Source organism: Oncorhynchus clarkii, chromosome 4 (genome assembly GCF_045791955.1).
Source record: "Oncorhynchus clarkii lewisi isolate Uvic-CL-2024 chromosome 4, UVic_Ocla_1.0, whole genome shotgun sequence".
Taxonomy (NCBI): domain Eukaryota; kingdom Metazoa; phylum Chordata; class Actinopteri; order Salmoniformes; family Salmonidae; genus Oncorhynchus; species Oncorhynchus clarkii.
Window position 1 is genome coordinate 81,542,985 of NC_092150.1, and position 24,164 is coordinate 81,567,148.

General features: G+C 41.9%; 1 protein-coding gene across 1 annotated transcript in view; it reads left to right on the forward strand.

The window, feature by feature from the left end:
• The first annotated feature begins 2,746 nt into the window (after positions 1–2,746).
• LOC139407865 (uncharacterized protein C14orf132-like) overlaps positions 2,747–24,164 on the forward strand; it is a 29,657-nt gene continuing 8,239 nt past the window's right edge. The window contains exon 1 of the mRNA XM_071151735.1: positions 2,747–2,882. Coding sequence (XP_071007836.1) covers positions 2,856–2,882 — 27 coding nt within the window. The 5' untranslated portion in view covers positions 2,747–2,855. The remainder of the gene's footprint in view (positions 2,883–24,164) is intronic.

The window sequence follows — 24,164 nt, forward strand, 5'->3', positions numbered from 1 at the left end:
ATAGGCAAAAACACCAGTGGCTAGATGTGCCAAGCTTAGAGAGACGTACCCCAAGAGACTTGGTGGCTCTACAAAGTATTGACTTTAGGGGGGTGAATAGTTATGCACACTCAAGTTTTCCGTTTTTTTTTTGTCTTATTTCTTGAATGTATCACCATAAAAAATATTTAGCATCTTCACAGTATGTTGTGTAAATCAAATGACACAACCTCCCCCAAAATCTATTTTAATTCCAGGTTGTAAGGCAACAAAATAGGAAAAATGCCAAGGGGGGTGAATACTTTCGCAAGCCACTGTATGTCTTATCGGGTTTATGGCCAAAATTAGATCTGGTATGAAGCATGTCGATATGGCTGTATTGTTTCCCCCAGAACCATGGACATAATGACTTGTAAAGTAGCAGAGTAATTAAATAACCATATGTGACCATGGGAGAAGTAATAATATTGTAATAACTGTCGTCATAAAACACAGAATGCAGCTTTTCTGTATTGTACTGTACAGTCAATATTCTATACTGTACAGTGCCATTTCAGTGTTTTTGAGGAAAGTACTGTTGGACATGACCTTTGACCGGGCTCAAGGTTGTTACTTGTAAGAAGGTGGAAGGGGTCATGAAATGGACGTATAAAAACAAACAGAAAGACTACAGTCAAGTTGAGTCTGCTTTAAAAAAAAGAGTAACATGAAAAACAATCAAAGTTGCAGTCCATTCTTGGGCATTGCCATCCTTTTCTCTCTTTCTGGTAGACTTTTATAATCTATCTACCCAAACAAGTACCAATTCCCACAGAAAACTTTAGTACTGCCAGCATAGTATTTATTAACAACATTGCAACACTTTACATTTCCCCCCATCAGATGTTTTATTTCTCTGTTGTGTACCAGTACCCCAGGACAAGGAGGATTCTACATGCAAAGTCTAATATATGCTAATCTATTGTGCCCCGTTTCCTACTATTGGCTGATGATGGTATTCATAGGCTCCCTCACACACAGCTGCCAAAGTCTAATGACCTCCAAAAAGTTTTTATCCTCAAGATTAACTCGCTCTGACCTTAGGTGTGGCAGATGCTTTGGAATAAACAATGTAGGCCTCCTGGTAACAAGCTGACCTGTTGGGAGCATTCATTGTCATTTCCTTCAGCTAACTTTCTTTCAAGGTGCGCTCCCTTTTGGCAGTTTGTTTGGAAGGTAGTTGGTGGCTCAGCAGGTTAGTCTCTCCCCAACCCAAATTATTCCTGAGAGGCTGGGAAAAAGCTGTGGATTAAATATTGATGCGTTTAAGAGATCACATGAAGAATTTCTGTCTGGGTCCCGGAGATGATACATCAATCAGGGCCAGCCCCAGGCATAAGCGACACAAGGCTGGGGGGCCCCTGACCAATTAAATACATTTTTTTTTTAAACAGTCGGGGACTCAACTTACTATTGAGAGTAAGAATATTAGAATAAACCAGGTGCAATTTCTACATTTGGTTGGGCATCAGCAGTTTTTGCTTGCAATGTCCCTGACAGTCACTCAATTAGCCTTGTCAGCTAACAATTTCCTGATTGGTAGCTAGTCTAGCCTCTTATCTAAACTTGTAGTAATCATCGCCGTATACCGACCGGGCACGCAGGGCACGTGCCCAGGGGCCCTGACCTCCAGGGGACCACAATTGATTTTAATGGTCATTCTCACTTCGATAGCATTAGTCATGACAAAATGTGTAGAATTGCAAGAGATTAGCTTGAAAAATGCAAAGATTTCTCTCCACCCCATGGCAAAATGGGTAGAATTGCAGGAAATGAACTGTAAAACCGCAAAATAATTATCTCTGCCCCATGGCGAAATGAGAAGAATTGCATTAAATGTTTTATAAAACAGCTCAAAATTCTCAATGTCCCATGGCAAAATGTGTAGAATTGCAGGAAATGTGTTAGAAAATTGCTTGTTTAGGGCTCCCAAGAGGCTAGGGTCATAATTGATCTGTTTATAATTTACCTGGTTAAAATGTATAAATAGAATATCATTACGCAATATAGTATGCATTGGGAAAGGATATCAGCTGGAAGACCAGAATGATGTACTGTAATTTGTATTCCATATCATATTAAGAAGTGGTGGAATAGTCGAGTGGACATTAATAGGGTAATGGCCAAGATGGAAGCTAGGATACTTTGTTTAAATGGCTAGAAATAAACCATTGGAGTAGCAGTTATAGCTCTGATGTAGGTGGTTACCCTGACTGAATGTCATTTGCATACACATAAAATCTTGGCTACTACACTACACTAGACAGTTCATTACCTGTGTTTAGGCAAAACATTTTATGATCTTCGCTCTCAAAGCTATCGTAAACTTTGAATTGACTATGTAATCACTTTTAGACATTGCATTTCCTTCTTCGAAACTCCCAATGAGCTTTGAGTTAAATAGTGTTGTATTTTGTTGTATCTCAAAATTAACTGATGAATGTGCGACGAGTAGGCGAAACAAACCAGTTAGACTCCGTCATCACTAGGAAAACACGGCGTGAATAGCAGTTAGGGTTCATGTCACTGTAAGCTATTCAAAAAGAGGGCGAAAGGTGCGACATCAGGATCTTGTGGTTCTCTTGATAATAAAGGTTCTCTCTCTCTCTCTTTCTCTCTCGGCTGTTGCGCTCTTTCCCTCTCTCTGTAAATGCTATCGTCTGTTCAAATTCCATAGTCGCCTAGCCGGCTGCACTTACTTTCATACGCTATAAACGTTGGCTGGGTCTGAAAATGCAATTTTGATGGGAAGAACGTTCTAATGTCCTTCTGGGGAATACAAGGGTGACACGACACTGTTTCAAGATAGACAGAGGTGTCCTCACACGCGTATCACAATGGATCTCTCATTTATGGCTGCGCAGGTAAGTCCTAGATACATTTTTGTTATTATTAATCAATAGAAGTTATGTGGTGTTTCCATGCAATTGTCGGAGAATAATTATTTGAATGAATATTTTGAAAAGCCTACTAATGTGCATAAGGTAGTAAGGATACATTTTTTTTTATTCTGTATGGCGTCTGTCTGTTTATGTAGTCAATTAGAGCCTGCCAACAAGGAGTAGGGATACGCACGAAGTTTCTCTCTCGGTGAACTTGATTTTGTAATCAACAAGCTGAAATAAATGTTCGCGGTTCCCATCCTAAACCTTGAGATCAATATCATATTTTATTAGCTTAACCAACTTGTTGATTTATTCAAAACGGTATGTTTGGTCAGTAGGAAATGTCACAATCTTAAATATTATAGTGAACAAAGATATGGACGCAACATGCACCAATTTCAATGATTTTACCGAGTTACAGTTCATATCATGAAATCAGTCATTTAAAAGCAATAAGTTAGGCCCTGACCTATGAATTTCACATGACTAGGCAGGGTTGCACCCACTGGGAAGCCAGGCCCAGCCAATCAGAATTCGTTTTTCCCCACAAAAGGGATTTAATACAGACAGAAATACTCCCCAGCACCCTGTCAGACGATCCCACAGGTGAAAAAGACAGATGTTGAGGTCATGGGGTGGCGAGGTCTGTGGCTGTGAGGCCGGTTGGAAGTACTGCCAAATTCTCTAAAACGATGTTGGAGGCAGCATATGGTAGAGAAATGAACATTCAGTTCTCTGGCATCAGCTCTGGTGGACAATCCTGCAGTCAGCATGCCAATCGCAAATCTTGAGAAATCTGTTGCATTGTGTTCTGTGACACAACGGCACATTTTAAAGTGTACTTTTACATCCCTACTGTAGCACAAGGTGCACCTGTGTAATGATCATGCTGCTTAATCAGCTTCTTGGTATGCCACTCCTGTCAGGTAGATGGATTATTTTGGCAAAGGAGAAATGCTCACTAACATGGGTAGAAAAAAAAATTGTGCACAAAATTTGAGAGAAATAAGCTTTTTGTTCTTATGGAAAATGTCTTGGATTTTTTTTTCAACTCATGAAACATGAGACCAAGACTTTACATGTTGCATTTATATTTTTGTTCAGTTTAGATAAGGCCAAAGATCATTTTAATTAATGAAATGTAATGTGATGAAATATGTAGGCTAATAATAGAATATAAAAAAATCTATGCATGGATGTTTTCAACCATGTCCCATTATTTTACTCATCCTGATTTTCAATGCAGTTGTTATATCTGACTGAATTGTTACCAGACAACTTTGTAATCAACAGGATAATTAAAGTAATCAAATTGAATCAGCCCAGATGAGATCTATATTATGCAATTACAAAAGACTTGGAGTTGATCAATATCCATTAAGATAGTATAATGGCAGACTACCGTGCCATAGTACCAATATGTGATTCACAATGCAATATTACATTTTAGTAATTTAGCAGATACTCATCCAGAGAAACTTACAGTAGTGAGTGCACATATTTTTGTGCTGGTCCTCTGTGGGAATCAAACCCACAACACTTGTGTTGCAAGCACCATGCTTTACCAACTGAGCCATACAGGACCACCACTACCTTGAACATGTAACTCCACATAAAGACTCTAATAAATTAAACTTGTCCATGGACAAATGTTGGACAAATGTTTATGACTCACCTTGATTTTTATTGCTAGCCCACTTTAATTTATCTGATTATGAGTGTGATGCCCTCAGGGCTGGTCATGCATATAAATGAAGGTGGCAAGCTATGTCTTTTAGAAAACATGGCTGTCATTAGGGTGGGCAAGGGGAGAGAAGACAATTTTACCTGTTTTCTACTTACCTAAATTCTACTTAGCCCCCATCCTACTTACATGTATTCTACTTACCATATCCTACTTACCTGGATCCTACTTATCTTCATCCTACTTACCTGTATCCTACCTCTGCTCTTGTCAAGAGCAGAGGTAGGATAGTGTTCAGACCACATGATGGTGTGTATAGACCACATGATGCTTTATCACCCAGTTGTGGTCTATAAGATCAGGATGTGCCTTCAGCTTGTCAGTTTGGTGTAGCCTCTGAGCTGGTCTTAGAGAGAGATGACCTCAGCCTTCAGCTTGTGAGGTACATCCGTTTGGTGTAGCCTCTGAGCTGGTCTTAGAGAGAGATGACCTCAGCCTTCAGCTTGTGAGGTACATCAGTTTGGTGTAGCCTCTGAGCTGGTCTTAGAGAGAGATGACCTCAGTCTTAGTGTTTGACACAAAACCACATCCTCATTGTAATTCCTTTGCCACTTGCTAGTCCTATCCAATATCTTTGACTGTTGCTTGGGTGTTAGCCATGGGTGTGTGACTAATATAATAATAATATAAATATGTCAATTAGCAGAGGCTATTATCTCAAGTAATTTCCAGTCAAACGTCTACACATTTCCATATGGGTGGCTCCAGCGGGAATCAAACCCATAATCCTGGCATTTGCAAGCGCCATGCTCTACCAACTGAGCCATGTAGAGCGGTATCAGCTGAAGTCCCTTGTATTTACAGGCTTTCTGATATAGAGATAACAGTTTTCAAAGCTGTGAAGTGATGGCCGATGGGAGGACGCCATCGGTCAGACAGAGGGGTTGACACAGCTCTGCCTGCCACCTTGAGCGAGTACTCCATTAGTCTCTGTCAGAGGCGCCATGTCTCTCTGCCTGGCCTCTCTACCATGCTCCCTGCTCTACCCAGTGTCATCTCGCCCTCGATGCCCTAGCTGACAGGCAGGAGGTAGTCACTTTAATATTCATGCTGGAGATGCTGGAGAGCCTGCCTAGTTACCAAGTTCTGTCATAGCAGGCCTGTGTTGGAGCAATGTGTCAGAAGAGGTTTTCCAAGAGCTTGCGATTAGGCACTCAGATCCTCAGTTTCTAACTTCCCACTCACTCTTGTTTCATTACTTCCATTCTCATTCCATTGCTATTATCCCATTGCTATTATTCCATTGCTATTATTCCATTGCTATTATTCCATTGTTATTATTCCATTGTTATTATTCCATTGTTCTTATTCAATTTCTTTCTTCCATCTCCTTATGACATATATGTTCATCGGAAACTAGAGAGCGAGAGAGAACAATCATCTGTTTTGCATCTAACTGTATTACACTGTTGGTCAGGGGTGGACTGGGACCAGAAATCGGCGCTGGCATTTCAAACACACCGGCCCACTTATTTCCTTGAGGCCCCCACACCGGCCCATTTCTTTCCTTGAGTTAGATAATGATCATTTTTTGCTCAAAAAACACAATTTAGACAGGCCCTAGAGGCTGAAATGGATAAGATGTTCTGATGACACATTTCTCTTGCTCTGCTAGCTTTGATCTGAAAGAGGAGCCAACTTGTAATGAGCCAAATAACTTTCCCTTTATCCGTACCCGTCATCTTGTGCCCTTGATGCAAATTTATCGTGGGCTATATTCCTTTTGACAGATGATGAAGGATGCTTGAAGTTTGCAAGTTTTTTTTCTCATAATGACCATGATTGCAATCAAGATTTCCCCTTATTGCTCCCTAGGCTTTTCCGTTTATCTCTTGCCAGTGATACTGACACCTTTTCCAACTTTAATTGAATTTCTCCTTTCTACTCGGCCACTGCTTTTGACAATGTCATGTTTCTACCCTAAACTAAAAAGTAACATTTCTGCTGCTTCTACAAGACTCATGCTGTGTATGTAATTTGTCACATATACTGATCTCGGCATCAATCCACCACATTAGTATTTTCTAATTCATGCTCTCATGCTATTCTATACATGCTTGGTTTAATTCATGCTGTTTGTTGCTACATTAACAAACAGCGCATGTCAACTGTCAGTAAGTGAGATGCTTGTGAGTGTCTTCCATAGGTTTGTAGAGGGTGGGTAGGCTACAACTGGTCCTGAACCTAAACCCTCTGTCTGAATGGAACTGATAGTTAAGATGGCTGTAGGTATGTAGCTGACCAATCAGTCAGCCAGCGAAACATAGTCAGTCAGCCAGCCAGTCAGTCAGCCAGCCCACCCAACATAGCCAGTCAGCCAGTCAGTCAGTCAGCCCAACATAGCCAGTCAGCCAGCCTAACATAGTCAGTCAGCCAGTCCAACATTGCCAGTCAGCCAGCCCAACATAGCCAGTCACCCAGTCAGCCAGCCCAACATATTCAGTCAGCCAGTCAGTCATCTCAACATAGCCAGTCAGCCAGCTCAACATAGTCAGTCAGTCAGCCAGCTCAGCATAGCCAGTCAGCCAGCTCAACATAGCCAGTCAGCCAGCTCAACATAGCCAGTCAGCCAGCTCAACATAGCCAGTCAGCCAGCTCAACATAGCCAGTCAGCCAGCCCAACATATCCAATCAGCCAACTTAACATAGACAGTCAGCCTGTCAGCCAGCTCAACATAGCCAGTCAGCAAGCTCAACAAAGCCAGTCAACAAGCTCAACAAAGCCAGTCAGCCAGCTCAACAAAGACGTACTGTAAGTGCTGGATCTGCTGTAGCTATACACGCTATATGGATGTGGGTACAGTAGGATCAGGAAGTGCGCTGTCACTTCTTGACTCGCTCGACTGCCACCAGATCGAAGTGCTCTAAGACCTTGACACCATCCTTCTGATCATCTCCCCAACCAAGGTCTTGTTTTCGGGACTTACCAACAGGCGGCAAATAGGCTTAATTATTTCACGAGAGCTGATTTTCCTCGGCTTAGCCCAGGGTGTGTCAGAGTGCATGTACTGTAATTAGCAGGGAGATAACGATGGCTTCTGGCTACCAGCTCTCCCGTAGTAATTTGTTATGCTTGAGCTAGCTGGCCTTCTCTGAATGAAGGAACTTTCAGATGAGGGTTGAAACATTGTGGGCTGGCAACAGTGTGTGTGTTTGTGTGTGTGGAACAGAAACACAGAGAAGATTAAGCAGTTGTGAGATGTTTCTTGGATTACCACTTCTCAGGAGTCCTCTGACACAGTGCATGAAATCGGATCAAGCAGTAGATATCTGAATCAGGGTGACTAGAGCTGTGGCAAAAAAAAGAGATAAGCACATTCTGTGGAGAGGGTGATTATGTCTCACGATGTGTGAGAATAAATGATGATGTACACCCATGATACTCATAGGTTGTTTACCCTGTAGACAAAGGAAATTGGAGTGCAAATGAAAATGGCAGGGCATTGAGGGGGAGGCCACAGAGGTAGTGAGTCAATAACTGTAGCCAGAGGGTGCCTTTCTCTCTGAGCTGCCTGCACAAGGAAGCAGCCTAAGCAGAGCACCCTGTTTCCAAACTTAATGGATTTCAAATGTCTTTAAAGATGTTTTGACCCCTAGTCCAGCCATTGTCAAGTGAACAAATGAGATTGTGGTCATAAATGACATCGTCTTGTTTACTCATCCCTGCTCCAGAGTTTTCTTCTTCTCTCTATTAACAGAGATACGTTGTGAACAAACAAGCTTGTCTATGAGTTACAATATTTAACCTTACAGACAAAAGGGGAAAACCTAGTCATTTGCGCAACTGAATGCATTCAACTTAAATATTTATTCTGAATATAATGGATTGTGTGTGGGGCTGCCTTAATCAACATCAGGGGAGCAGATGTTGTTGGGGGTTAACTGCCTCAAAAGGTAGAATGGCAGATTTATTCACCTTGCTGACTTGGGGATTCAAACCAGCAAGCTTTCGGTGACTAGCCCAACACTCTTAACCACTAGGCTACCTGCCTCCCATACCTATACCTGACTTGCATAGCAGATCATCAGGCAATAGTTCTGTTATCAGACAATTTTTCTAAGTTAATTTTATTTTTCATTATGTTCATGTCTGATGTTTTTATTGAATGGGAAAAATCATGATTCTGTATTTAGAGACAGAGACATTTGAATGTGTTATTTACATTCAGGCAAGCCTAATGGAGTAGAAGAGAAATTCATTGTTGTTTAAAGACAACTGATATTCTTCAGTTTTTGTAAGTACTGAACCAATATATTGTGTTCTCCCTAGGTTACCGTAGATCTTACTCTCCATGATAATGATATGGTCTATGTTCTCAAATAGTTGACTGAATACACAATCTCATACAAACAACTGTACAGTGCCATAGCTACTTACTGCCCCTATAAAAGATTTGGCATGTTGAAGGCTATATCTGAGCTGGTGTCTTGCAGGAGCCCGAGGTCCCCTTTCTACCCTGGTTATGTCACATTACAGTAGACTCCACGCTTTGACGCAACTGACCTGGGGTCAGTGCTTCCACATCCTGTGTAACTCATCATCAGTAAAGGGTGGGGGAGGGACAAACCCATACAGTAGTCCTGCTCCTGGCCTGTAAACTGGTCATGGATTTCAAGTCAGACTTACTGGAGGGCATCTATCAGCCCAGTGACTCATCCTGAACAGTATAATAAAATGGGGCCAACGGTAGGAGTGTACAATAAGGATCACCCCAATACAGATGTAGGATCTTCATTTGAGACAGTTTGCTACAGCAGGAAAATAATCCTACAGCAAAAGGAAATGTGAATTATTATGTGGATTATAATTAATGGACATTGTTGTTGGGGTTGATACATTTTTCGTTAGGGCAAATCAAGTCTGACATTTCAAAGTGGAAATTACAAACATTAACAACCTTTTCAATACTCAAATACACTACACGTTTGCATCTCCTGTAGTGTAGGAAAATTCTCAGCAACAAAAGAGAGCAAATTAAGATCCTACATCTGTAGCCCTCTGCACTGTGGAACACATGTAGATTTGTATTGTATTGCCCCTTTTCATGAAGGTGCTAGCAACCAGTGAGTGAGCTAGCTACTGACCGACAAGACCAACAACACAAACAAATTGACTATACAGATACAAGTAGTGAGTGGAGTTACACATGGACTATACTAAACAAGTTAAATGTCTTACCTAGATGAAGTGTTTCCCCTTATAGACCTATAGCTATGTGTTGCCTACATTTCCCACTCTCCCATTCTGAATAGCCTGAAGCCACAGTGCTCTTCTAGCAGGCTCTTTTCCCTATGTGGGAGCATTGTGAACTGTACGTTGGGCTTTTTGACCTGGTTACATTTACATTGCGCTACACAGCACCTAAACATCAACCACAAAGTTGGCTCTTTTACGCTTGGGGTCTATGGGAAAGAATGTTTGTTTTCCCCAATTTGTGGGCATGTTCAAGGTGAATTCCTTATTATTACGTGAATATCGACTCGGAGTATAGCATTATTCAAATATTCCCCATGTAATGTTAATGGGGTGCTAACATGGCTGCCATAGGATTTGGAAGTGTCATGTAAACACATCATAATTCTCATTCTAGACATTATATTCCCCATAGATGCAGTAATTGGAGGTCAACAGAACTCCACCAAAACAATGGCATTGCCAGGGAAACGGGTGGAGCAAAGGGCTGTGGGGGAAGCTAGCCTACTTTACAAATACAAAACAGGTTATCGCTTTAGGAGAAAAACATTGTTTTATCTTACATGGGCTAATAATCAATGTGGCTTGTCAACTGTAGCCTATCCAATAGACCTAAAGTTACAACTTTCATAATGAGCAATTAGGCTATGTTTAGATAGATAAATAGTTTTTTGGTTGATATTTCAGACAGGGGATATTTTCCTTTGCTCAGATCTCAATTTGCAAATGTTTCCAAGGCATTATCATTGTTTGTTTAGTATCATTAATAATTGACATTTAGTACACCCAACGAGGACCAGAAGAATATTGTAGAGTTTAATGTACAACATTATCCCATCATAGTTAAGACAATTCACTATAGACATACGCAAGATGAGAATGTTTATAAAGCCAATGGACAGCAAAATTGATCTACATTTAGTTTATTATTTACATGTGTATTTCACACTATGTTGAGGTAAAAATCTGAGTATAATGCTTGTATGGATCATTAAAGATCCCATGGCACTTATCGTAAGAGTAGGGGTGTTAACCCCGGTGTCCTGGCTAAATACCCAATCTGGCCCTCAAACCATCATGGTCACCTAATAATCCCCAGTTTACAATTTGCTCATTAATCCCCTCCTCTCCCCTGTAACTATTCCCCAGGTCGTTGCTGCAAATGAGAATGTGTTCTCAGTCAACTTACCTGGTAAGTTGGGGGCAATGCAAATAGTCTGGGTAGCCATTTGATTAGCTGTTCAGGAGTCTTATGGCTTTGGGGTAGAAGCTGTCTTGGACCTAGACTTGGCGCTCCAGTACCGCTTGTTGTGCGGTAGCAGAGACAACAGTCTATGACTAGTCTTTGAGTCTTTGACAATCTTTATGGCCTTCCTCTAACACCGCCTGGTATAGAGGTCCTGGTAGTCATTTAGGCAGGTTACCTTAGTGTTTTTGGGCACAGGGACTACGGTGGTCTGCTTGAAACATGTTGGTATTACAGACTCAGACAGGGAGAAGTTTAAAATGTCAGTGAAGACACTTGCCAGTTGGTCAGCGCATGCTCACAGTACACATCCTGGTAATCCGTCTGGCCCTGCGGCCTTGTGAATGTTGACCTGTTTAAAGGTCTTACTCACATCGGCTGCGGAGAGCGTGATCACACAGTCGTCCGGAACAGCTGATGTTCTAATGCGTGTTTCAGTGTTACTTGCCTCAAAGCGAGCATAGAAGTTATTTAGCTCGTTTGGTAGGCTCGTATCACTGGGCAGCTCTAAGCTGTGCTTCCCTTTGTAGTCTGTAATAGTTTGCAAGCCCTGCCACATCCGACGAGCGTTGGAGCCGGTGTAGTACAATTCGAACTTAGTCCTGTATTGATGCTTTGCCTGTTTGATGGTTCATTGGAGGGCATAGCGGGATTTTTTATAAGCTTCTGGGTTAGTGTCCCACTCCTTGAAAGCGGCAGCTCTATAATTTATCTCAGTGCAAATGTTGCCTGTACTCCATGGTTTTTGGTTGGGGTATGTACGTACAGTCACTGTGGGGATGATGTCATCGATACACTTATTGATGAAGCCAGTGACTGATGCGGTGTACGCCTCAATGCCATCTGAAGAATCCCAGAATATATTCCAGTCTGTGATAGCAAAACAGTCCTGTAATTTAGGATCTGCTTCATCTGACCACTTTTTCATAGACCGAGTCACTGGTGCTTCCGGCTTTATCTCGGTGACCCATGAGATATTACAGTTTTTAATGTCCCGTTGGTAGGATATACGTGCTTTTAGTTTGTCCCATTTATTTTTCTGCAATTGAACATTGGCTAACAGTACGGATGGCAAAGGAAGATTAGCCACTAGTTGCCTGATCCTCAGAAGGCACCCCGATCTCCTTGTGTGAAATCTCAGTTTCTTTCTCCTGCGAATGACGGGGATGAAGGCCTGCTCGGGTGTTTGTTGTATATCCTTTTAGTCCGTCTCATTAAAGAAAAAATATTTGTTGAATTCGAGGTGAGTAATTGCTGTTCTGATGTCCAAAAGCTATTTTTGGTCATAAGAGACGGTAGCAGCAACATTATGTAGAAAATAAGTTACAAACAATGTGAAAAACAAACAAAATAGCACGGTTGGTTAAGAGCCAATAAAACAGCAGCCATCCCCTCCTGCGCCATTCAACCCAGAGGCCCGGTTCCTTATCGCGGTGGCCAAGTTCACTCCTCGTTCACTCCTGTATGTATTCTCTATGGACATTTCTTGACTGTGGTAGCTGTAATTGAACTTGGGGGCTGTGGTGTAAAACGTCTGAAATATCTTTATTACAACCAAGCAAATAGGTCGCCTCTGTGGCTTTTATCTGGCATACAGGCTGTCTACGGTGCATACAGGAAAACTCGGTATGACATTGTTTATTTCTTCCCAAACACAAGCATTGTACAATCCATAAGTTGTAGTATCATACCAGACTCCTTGGGAGACATTTGCTCAGTAAGGTACATAATGAAACCTACTATTCTTCATTAGCTTGGCAAGGCTGTTGATATACACTCTTTATGTGATTATTTTTCAGAGGAAACATGCCTTTGTGTGTGGGCGTTTGTTGCTCCCTCCTTTCATTGTGTGTGTGAGTGTGGGTTTGTGTGTGTGTGTGTGTCTGTGCATGTGTGTGCGTGCATAAGAGCATTTTGTTGTTCCCTCCTGACATTGTTAGCCTGAGAAGGAACAGATGAGTGTCCTCACACTAAGCAGCCTCATCCCTGTGATGCAGCCCAGTGGATAACGTTACATCACATGGAGCCCAGCCCCAGAGCAGCGCTAACACTCCGGGATCCCATTCACCTCTGTGTGCTTTACGGTCTGCTAGGTTAGCAACGCCCAGCTGCATACTACCACAGCACCTCTGTGTGCTTTACGGTCTGCTAGGTTAGCAACGCCCAGCTGGATACTACCACAGCACCTCTGTGTGCTTTACGGTCTACTAGGTTAGCAACGCCCACCTGCATACTACCACTGCACCTCTGTGTGCTTTACGGTCTGCTAGTTGGCCAGCTGCATTCTACCACAGCACCTCTGTGTGCTTTACGGTCTGCTAGGTGGGCATCACCCGGCTGCATACTACCACAGTAAAGACTCACCCAGGCGGTGAGCCAGCAGGAGGGGAATGATCACAGCGTGGGGAATATCCCGTGTCATTATTGTCGAGGTTGGGTGATGGACGTCTTGCTCAATACGCTGGATGGCTGCCAATGTTATAGAGATGTGGTTAGCCCCACTCTGAGCCCAGACACAAACTTTTAGGGGAAATTAGTAGTGGTGGGCACTAATATAAAATTGATAATTCAATATAATTTTGTTACTGGCCGATATATTGTGGTATATCACTGTAGTATGCCATATCGCAATAATATTGTGGCAAATCATTCTTCTTCATTTATCGACACTTAAAATAGCAGTTCACATGTTCTGTTTGTCACGCCCTGATCTGTTTCACCTGTTTTTGTGATTGTCTCCACACCCTCCAGGTGTCGCTTATTTTCCCTGGTCTATTTATCCCTGTGTTTCCTGTCTCTCTGTGTCAGTTCATCTGGTTTGTTCAAGTCAACCAGTGTGTTTTTCCCGTGCTCCTGTTCTCTTTCTCTAGTCTTCCCGGTTTTGACCCTTGCCTGTTTTTTCTGGACTCCGTACCCGCCTGCCTGACCCTTCTGTCTGCCACGCTTTGCCTCTTGGACTCAGAACCTGGTTTTGACCTTTTGCCTGTCCATGACCATTCTCTTGCATACTCCTTTTGGATTAAATAAACAACAAAGACTCTAACCATTTGCCTCCTGTGTCTGCATCTGGGTCTCCCCTTGTGCCCTTATAATGTTCCTTTATCCCCATAAGACGCTCGCTGGGCAAATAGAAAATAGCTAGATGACTGTGCTGGGTCAAGGATGCTCCATCTTCAGTAGTATGACTGGACTCAATCAGACTTGTGAAATGGTGCCTCGCCATGAAAATTCCATGACAATGGATTGTGGAGGCAGACATCCAATAATTGTAACACATTTTCCTAATCAATTGGTTGGTTATGAACTATGTGAAATAGTGATATCCTTTAAGATGACGAAAAATGCTTGATTTGAATAGAATATATTACCATAGCGATGGAAGGATGGAGGCATCACTGAGGGACATTCCACAAATCTACATAGATCAGGATATATAACAGGTTTAAATGTCTGGTCCGTAATAGCAGATAGAATAATAATGTCTGTATTGAAAAATGGTAGTACAGCTCAGAGTTTTATTGTGATGTGAACCAGGGGTTTATAGGTATTGGACTCCATATTCAAGTTCGTAAACAAAGCCAATGAGTATGTGGGCCAAACTTGCTATACGTGTGCATCCATGAAAGTGTTTCACTTTATGTTTTGTTAGATGTCATATCGGTTTCTCAAGTTTTGTACCTTTTGATTGTTGGGTCCTTTTCTGTTTGGTGAGGGAGGAAATAGTAGCTATGAGAGACGTGGCTGATGCTGTGTGGAGTAGAGCTGGGATGGTCATGACATTTTGAATGACGGTATTGGTCAGCCAAATGACCACGGTCACCATTATAATTGTTTGAATAGCAAAATGTGTCGCTGCACAGCTGTTTTCAGGTCTTTCCAGTAATGTTTGATCGGTTTCAAGTCCGGGCTCTGGCTGGACCACTCAAGGACATTCAGAGAATTGTCCAGAAGCCACTCCAGTATTGTCTTGGCTGTGTGCTTAGGGGTGTTGTCCTGTTGGAAGGTGAACTTTTGCCCCAGTCTGAGGTCCTGAGCGCTCTGGAGCAGGTTTTCATCAAGGATCTCTCTGCACTTTGCTTCGTTCATCTTTCCCTCGATTCTGACTAGTCTCCCAGTCCCTGCCACTGAAAAACATCCCCACAGCATGATGCTGCCATCACCACCTTGCTTCACCGTAGGGATGGTATAAGGTTTCCTCCAGACGTGACGTTTGGCATCAGGCTAAAGAGTTCCATCTTGGTTTATTCAGATCAGAGAATCTTGTTTCTCATGGTCTGATAGTCCTTTAGGCGCAATTTGGCAAATGCCAAGGAGGCTGTCATTTGCCTTTTACTGAGAAGTGGTTTCCGTCTGGCCACTCTACTTAAAAGGCCTGATTTGTGTAGTGCTGCAGGGATTGTTGTCCTTCTGGAAGCTTCTCTCATCTCCACAGACGAACTCTAGAACTCTCTCAGAGTGGCCAATTGGTTCTTGGTCAACTCCCTGCCCAAGGACTCATTAGACCAAAGTCTCCCCCGATTGCTCAGTTTGGCCGGGCGGCCAGCTCTAAGAAGAGTCTTGGTGTTTCCAAACTTCTTCCATTTTAGAATGATGGAGCCCACTGTGTTCTTGGGGACCTTCAATGCTGCAGAAATGTTTTGGTACCCATCCCCAGATCTGTGCCTCGTCACAATCGTGTCTCAGATCTCTACGGACAATTTCTTCGACCTCATGGCTTGGTTTTTGCTCTGACATGCACTGTCAACTGTGGGACCTTACATAGCCAGGTATGTGCCTTTCCAAATCATGTCCAATCAATTGAATTTACCACAGGTGGACTCCAGTCTAGTTGTAGAAACGTCTCAAGAATGAAAATTGGAAACAAGATGCACATGAGCTCAATTTCTAGTCTCATAGCAAAGGGTCTGAACACTTATGTAAATAAGGTATTTCAGTTTTTTTATGTTAAACAAAGTTGCAAAAATGTCTAAAAAACTGTTTTTGCTTTGTCATTATGGGGTATTGTGTGTAGATTGCTGAGGATTTTTAATTTATTTAATCCATTTTAGAATAAGGCTGTAACGTATCAAAATGTGTTAGAGCCGTGTGTATAGGTGGTAGGGAAGTCAGGCGCAGGAGAGTCAAACGGAGTGTAAAATGGAGTCTTTTAATGAATGTCCACGTAACATGCTCCATAACACTAATAAGAATAGAATGTAAACATACATGGGTATGAGGACCCGTCGCGCACCTATCAATAAACACAACACTGACAAATAACAATCTCTGACAAAGACATGAGGGGAAACAGAGGGTTAAATACACAACATGTAATGAATGGGATTGAAAATAGGTGTGTGGGAAGACAAGACAAAACCAATGGAAATGAAAAATGGATCAATGATGGCTAGAAGACCGGTGACGTCGACCGCCGAGCACCGCACCGCCCGTGACAAAATGTGGAGAAAGTTAAGGGGTCTGAATACCTTCCGAAGGCACTGTATATATACAGTACAGGTCAAAAGTTGGAACGTACCTCCTCATTCAAGGGTTTTTCTTTATTTTACTTATTTTCTACATTAGAGAATAATAGTGAAGACATCAAAACTATGAAATAACACATGGAATCACATAGTAACCAAAAAAGTATTAAAAATAAATTTCTCAAAGTAACCACCCTTTGCCTTGATGACAGCTTTGCACACTCTTGGCATTCTCTCAACCAGCTTCACCTGGAATACTTTTCCAACAGTCTTGAAGAGTTCCCACATATGCTGAGCACTTATTGTCTGCTTTTCCTTTAGTCTGCGGGCCAACTCATCCCAAACCATCTCAATTGGTTTGAGGTTTAGTGATTGTGGAGGCCAGGTCATCTGATGCTGCACTCTATAACTCTCCTTCTTGGTCAAATAAACCTTACACAGCCTAGAGGTGTGTTGGGTCATTGGTTGTCCCACTAATGATCGTCCCACTAAACGCAAATCAGATGAGATGACATCTCGCTGCAGAATGCTGTGGTAGCCATACTGGTTAAGTGTGCCTTGACTTCACCATTCACCTACTCTGTGTCTCAAGTTTGGACTCACCGGACCAAAGGACAGATTTCCACCAGTCTAATGTCCATTGCTCATGTTTCTTGGCCCAAGCCAAGAATTATTGGTGTCCTTTAGTGGTGGTTTCCTTAAAGCAATTTGACCATGATGGTCCGATTCACGCAGTCTCCTCTGAACAGTTGATGTTGAGATGTATCTGTTACTTGAACTCTGTGGAGAACTTATTTGGGCTGCAATGTCTGAGGATGAACTTATACTCTGCAGCAGAGGTAACTCTGGGGTTTCCTTTCCTGTGGAGCTCCTCATGAGAGCCAGTTTCATCATAGCGCTTGATGGTTGGACTGAACTTGAAGAAACTTTCAAAGTTCTTGAAATTTTCCGAATTGACTGACCATCATGTCTTAAAGTAATGATGGACTCTAGTTTCTCTTTGCGTACTTGAGCTGTTCTTGCCATAATTTGGACTTAAATCAAATCAAATGTATTTATATAGCCCTTCTTACATCAGCTGATATTTCAAAGTGCTGTATAGAAACACAGCAACAAAAAAAAACAGCAAGCAATTCAAGTGTAGAAGCACGGTGGCTAGGAAAAACTCCCTAGAAAGGCCAAAACCTAGGAAGAAACCTAGAGAGGAACCAGGCTATGAGGGGTGGCCAGTCCTCTTCCGGATGTGCCGGGTGGAGATTATAACAGAACATGGCCAATATGTTCAAATGTTCATAAATGACCAGCATGGTCCAATAATAATGATCACAGTAGTTGTCGAGGGTGCAGCAAGTCAGCACCTCAGGAGTAAATGTCAGTTGGCTTTTCATAGCCGATCCTTAAGAGTATCTCTCTACCGCTCCTGCTATCTCTAGAGAGTTGAAAACAGCAGGTCTGGGACAGGTAGCATGTCCGGTGAACAGGTCAGGGTTCCATAGCCGCAGGCAGAACAGTTGAAACTGGAGCAGCAGCACAGCCAGGTGGACTGGGGACAGCAAGGAGTCATCATGCCAGGTAGTCCTGAGGCATGGTCCTAGGGCTCAGGTCCTCCGAGAGAGAGAAAGAAAGAGAGAGCATACTTAAATTCACACAGGACGCCGGATAAGACAGGAGAAGTACTCCAGATATAACAGACTGACCCTAGCCCCCCGACACATAAACTACTGCAACATAAATACTGGAGGCTGAGACAGGAGGGGTCAGGAGACACTGTGGCCCATCCGAAGATACCCCCGGACAGGGCCAAACAGGCAGGATATAACCCCACCCACTTTGCCAAAGCACAGCCCCCACACCACTATAGGGATATCTTCAACCACCAACTTACCACCCTGAGACAAGGCCGAGTATAGCCCACAAAGATCTCCACCACGGCACAACCTAAGGGGGGGTGCCAACCCAGACAGGAAGATCACGTCAGTGACTCAACCCACTCAAGTGGCGCACCCCTCCTAAGGACGGCATGGAAGAGCACCAGTAAGCCAGTGACTCAGCCCCTGTAATGGTGTTAGAGGCAGAGAATTCCAGTGGAGAGAGGGGAACCGGCCAGGCAGAGACAGCAAGGGCAGTTCGTTGCTCTAGAACCTTTGCATTCACCTTCACACTCCTGGGCCAGACTACACTCAATCATATGACCCACTGAAGAGATGAGTCTTCAGTAAAGACTTAAAGGTTGAGACCGAGTCTGTGTCTCTCACATGGGTAGGCAGACCATTCCATAAAAATGGAGCTCTATAGGAGAAAGCCCTGCCTCCAGCTGTTTGCTTAGAAATTCTAGAGACAATTAGGAGGCCTGCGTCTTGTGACCGTAGCGTATGTGTAGGTATGTATGGCAGGACCAAATTGGAAAGATAGGTAGGAGCAAGTCCATGTAATGCTTTGGAGGTTAGCAGTAAAACCTTGAAATCAGCCCTTGCCTTAACAGGAAGCCAGTGTAGGGGGTCTTGCACTGGATTAATATGATCCATTTCTTTGGTTCTAGTCAGGATTCTAGCAGCCGTATTTAGCACTAACTGAAGTATATTTAGTGCTTTATCCGGGTAGCCGGAAAGTAGAGTATTGCAGTAGTCTAACCTAGAAGTAACAAAAGCATGGATACATTTTTCTGCATCATTTTTGGACTGAAAGTTTCAGATTTATGCAATGTAACGTAGATGGAAAAAATCTGTCCTTGAAACAGTCTTGATATGTTCGTCAAAAGAGAGATCAGGGTCCAGAGTAACGCCGAGGTCCTTCACTGTACAACCATCAAGATTAATTGTCAGATTCAACAAAATATCTCTTTGTTTCTTGGGACCAAGAACAAGCATCTCTGTTTTGTCCGAGTTTAAAAGTAGAAGGTTTGCAGCCATCCACTTCCTTATGTCTGAAACACAGGCTTCTAGCGAGGGCAATTTTGGGGCTTCACCATGTTTCATTGAAATGTACAACTGTGTGTCATCAGCATAGCAGTGAAAGTTAACATTATGTTTTCGAATGACATCCCCAAGAGGTAAAATATATAGTGAAAACAATAGTGGTCCTAAAACGGAACCTTGAGGAACACCGAAATGTACAGTTGATTTGTCAGAGGACAAACCATTCACAGAGAAAAACTGCTATCTTTCCGACAGATAAGATCTAAACCAGGCCAGAACTTGTCCATGTAGACCAATTTGGGTTTCCAATCTTTCCAAAAGAATGTGGTGATCGATGGTATCAAAAGCAGCACTAAGGTCTAGGAGCACGAGGACAGATGCAGAGCCTCGGTCTGACGCCATTAAAAGGTAATTTACCACCTTCACAAGTGCAGTCTCAGTGCTATGATGGGGTCTAAAACCAGACTGAAGCATTTCGTATACATTGTTTGTCTTCAGGAAGGCAGTGAGTTTCTGCGCAAGAGCTTTTTCTAAATTTTTTGAGAGGAATGGAAGATTCGATATAGGCCGATAGTTTTTATATTTTCTAGGTCAAGGTTTGGCTTTTTCAAGAGAGGCTTTATTACTGCCACTTATAGTGAGTTTGGTACATATCCGGTGGATAGAGAGCCGTTTATTATGTTCAACATAGGAGGGCCAAGCACAGGAAGCAGCTCTTTCAGTAGTTTAGTTGGAATAGGGTCCAGTATGCAGCTTGAAGGTTTAGAGGCCATGATTATTTTCATCATTGTGTCAAGAGATATAGTACTAAAACACTTGAGTGTCTCTCTTGATCCTAGGTCCTGGCAGAGTTGTGCAGACTCAGGACAACTGAGCTTTGGAGGAATATGCAGATTTAAATAGGAGTCCGTAATTTGTTTTCTAATGATCATGATCTTTTCCTCAAATAAGTTCATGAATTTATCACTGCTGAAGTGAAAGCCATCATCTCTTGGGGAATGCTGCTTTTTAGTTAGCTAGCGACAGTATCAAAAATAAATTTTGGATTGTTCTTATTTTCCTCAATTAAGTTGGAAAAATAGGATGATCGAGCAGCAGTGAGGGCTCTTCGATACTGCACGGTACTGTCTTTCCAAGCTAGTCGGAAGACTTCCAGTTTGGTGTGGCGCCATTTCCGTTCCAATTTTCTGGAAGCTTGCTTCAGAGCTCAGGTATTTTCTGTATACCAGGGAGCTAATTTCTTATGGCAAATGTTTTTAGTTTTTAAGGGTGCAACTGCATCTAGGGTATTGCACAAGGTTAAATTGAGTTCCTCAGTTAGGTGGTTAACTGATTTTTGTCCTCTGACGTCCTTGGGTAGGCAGAGGTAGTCTGGAAGGGCATCAATGAATCTTTGGGTTGTCTGAGAATTTATTGCACAACTTTTTATGCTCCTTGGTTGGTGTCTGAGCAGATTATTTGTTGCGATTCTCAAACGTAATAAAATGGTGGTCCGATAGTCTAGGATTATGAGGAAAAACATTAAGATCCACAACATTTATTCCACAGGACAAAACTAGGTCCAGAGTATGACTGTTACAGTGAGTAGGTCCAGAGACATGTTGGACAAAACCCATTGAGTCGATGATGGCTCCGAAAGCCTTTTGGAGTGGGTCTGTGGACTTTTCCATGTGAATATTGAAATCACCAAAAATTTGAATATTGTTTGGACTACAAGGTCCGATAGGAATTCAGGGAACTCAGTGAGGAACGCTGTATATGGCCCAGGAGGCCTGTAAACAGTTCCTATAAAAAGTGATTGAGTAGGCTGCATAGATTTCATGACTAGAAGCTCAAAAGACGAAAACGTAATTTTTTGTTGTTATAAATTAGCTCTATTTGGTAAAGACCATATTTTGTATACCAACCCTACCTTGTCACAACACAACTGATTTGCTCAAACGCATTAAGGAAAGAAATTTCACAAAATAACTTTTAACAAGGCACACATGTTAATTGAAATGCATTCCAGGGTACTACCTCATGAAGCTGGTTGAGAGAACGCCAATAGTGTGCAAAGCTGTCATCAAGGCATGGGGCGGCAGGGTAGCCAAGTGGTTAAAGCGTTGGACTAGTAACCGAAACGTTGCAAGTTCATATCCCCGAGCTGACAAGGTACAAATCTGTTGTTCTGCCCCTGAACAGGCAGTTAACCCACTGTTCCTAGGCCGTCATTGAAAATAAGAATTTGTTCTTAACTGACTTGCCTAGTTAAATAAAGGTGCAAAGAAAGGGTGGCTACTTTGAAGAATCTCAAATATAGAATATTTTTTCATGTGTTTAACTATTTTTGGTTACTACATGAATCCACATGTGTTATTTCATTGTTTTGATGTCTTCATGGGAAATGATGTAAAATATATCACTAGCCACTTTAAACAATGCTACCCAATATAATGTTTACATACCCTACATTATTCATCTTATATGTATATGTATATACTGTACTCTATATCATCTACTGCATCTTTATGTAATACATGTATCACTAGCCACTTTAACTATGCCACTTTGTTTACATACTCATCTCATATGTATATACTGCACTCAATACCATCTACTGTATCTTGCCTATGCCGCTCTGTACCATCACTCACTCATATATCTTTATGTACATATTCTTTATCCCCTTACACTTGTGTGTATAAGGTAGTAGTTTTGGAATTGTTAGCTAGATTACTTGTTGGTTATTACTGCATTGTCAGAACTAGAAGCACAAGCATTTCGCTACACTCGCATTAACATCTGCGAACCATGTGTATGTGACAAATAAAATTTGATTTGATTTGACCATTATTCTACAATGTATAAAATAGTACAAATAAAGATAAACCATTGAGTAGGTGTGTCCAAACCTTTGACTGGTGCTGTGTATTTAACGGTTATGACAGTGATTTTATCTTCATGGCGGTCTTTTATTTCATAATCATCGGTTACACAACTATACAGTAATTGTTCCAGCCCTACAGTATGTGGACGTTTCAAAGGCATGTAGTGCCCTCAATAATTATACAGTTACAGCCTTATTAAATGGGTGACACTCGCTTTGGGGCATTTTCTGTAGACGTGTGTGCTTTCCCTGCTTGGTTTGTATGAATGAAAGCATGATAATGGCTTGGAACAAGCTGCCAGTTCTTAGTAAACGGTTGGGAAAAATGGTGTTTGACAAAATACAATGCTATTTCCTTTCAGCATGCTTATAGAGAAGGGCACTCAACATGTACTGAACTGACACAAATGACTGATGATTGGTTGAAATAAATTGATAATAAGAAGATTTATTTATTTTTACCAATGACTTTTAAACAAAGTGTGTGTGTCCATGTATGCTGATGATTCAACCATATACTCATCAGCAACCACAGCTAATTAAGTCACTGAAACCCTTAACAAAGAGTTGCAGTCTGTTTTGGAAAGGGTGAACAGAAATACACTGGTCCTGATCATCTCTAAAACTAAGAACATTGTTTTTGGTACAAATCAATCCCTAAGTTCTAGACCTCAGCTGAATCTGGTAATGAATTGTGTGCCTGTTGAACAAGTTGAGGAGACTAAATTACTTTGCGTTACCTCTGATTGTAAACTGTAATGGTCAAGACATATAGAATTAATGGTTGTAAAGATGAGGAGAGGTCTGTCCGTAATAAAGAGATGTTCTGCTTTTTTGACACCACGCTCCAACAAGCAAGTTCTTCAGGCTATAGTTTTGTCTTATCTTGATTATTGTCCAGTCATGTGGTCCAGTGCTGCAAGGAAATAACTAGTTAAGCTGCAGCTGGCCCAGAACAGAGCGGCACGTCTTGCTCTTCATTGTAATCAGAGGGCTGATATAAATGCTATGCATGCCAGTCTTTCTTGGCAAAGAGTTGGAGACTGATTGTATCACTTCTTTTTTTTAAGAAACAATGTGTTGAAAATCCTAAATTGTTCGCATAGTCAACTTACACACAGCTCTGATACACACAGCTCTGACACACACACACCCCACCAGACATGCCACCAGGGGTCTTTTCACAGTCGCCAAATTCAGAACAAATTCAAGAAAGCGTACAGTATTATATAGAGCCATTATTGCATGGAATTCCGTTCCATCTCATATTGCTCAAATAAACAGCAAACCAGGTTTCAAAATACAGATAATGCAACTCCTCACGGCACAGTGCCTCTACCCTATTTGACCTAGATAGTTTGTGTATGTATTGATATGAAAGCTAAGTGTGCCTTGAAAACAATATATATGTAGTTTTGTCTTTGGGTTGTTCTTGTCTATTAATGTTCTGTATTATGTCATGTTTCATGTTTTATGTTTCATGCATTGTGTGGAAAAGTAGCTGCTGCTTTTGCAACAGCTAATGGGGATCCTAATACCATACCAAATACCAAACATTTGAATGAGTGTACACAGTAGCCTGTAGTTAATGGATGATATTTTCAGTGTGTTTAGGAGAAGAGAGGAGAATGTCAGAGTTGAAACCCATTCTCTCAATAATCCATTTGTACAAGAGACTGATTTTTTAATAAGAGTGAGTGCTGTTCACAGGTGAGTAATGTACAGCTGATGGAAGTGCTCAGTGTCATTACTATGTTTTCAGTTCAAAGTGGACATGTGAGCGCTCATTCTATGTTTCCGCTGAGCAAACAGGAGCTTTGGGCTATTGATT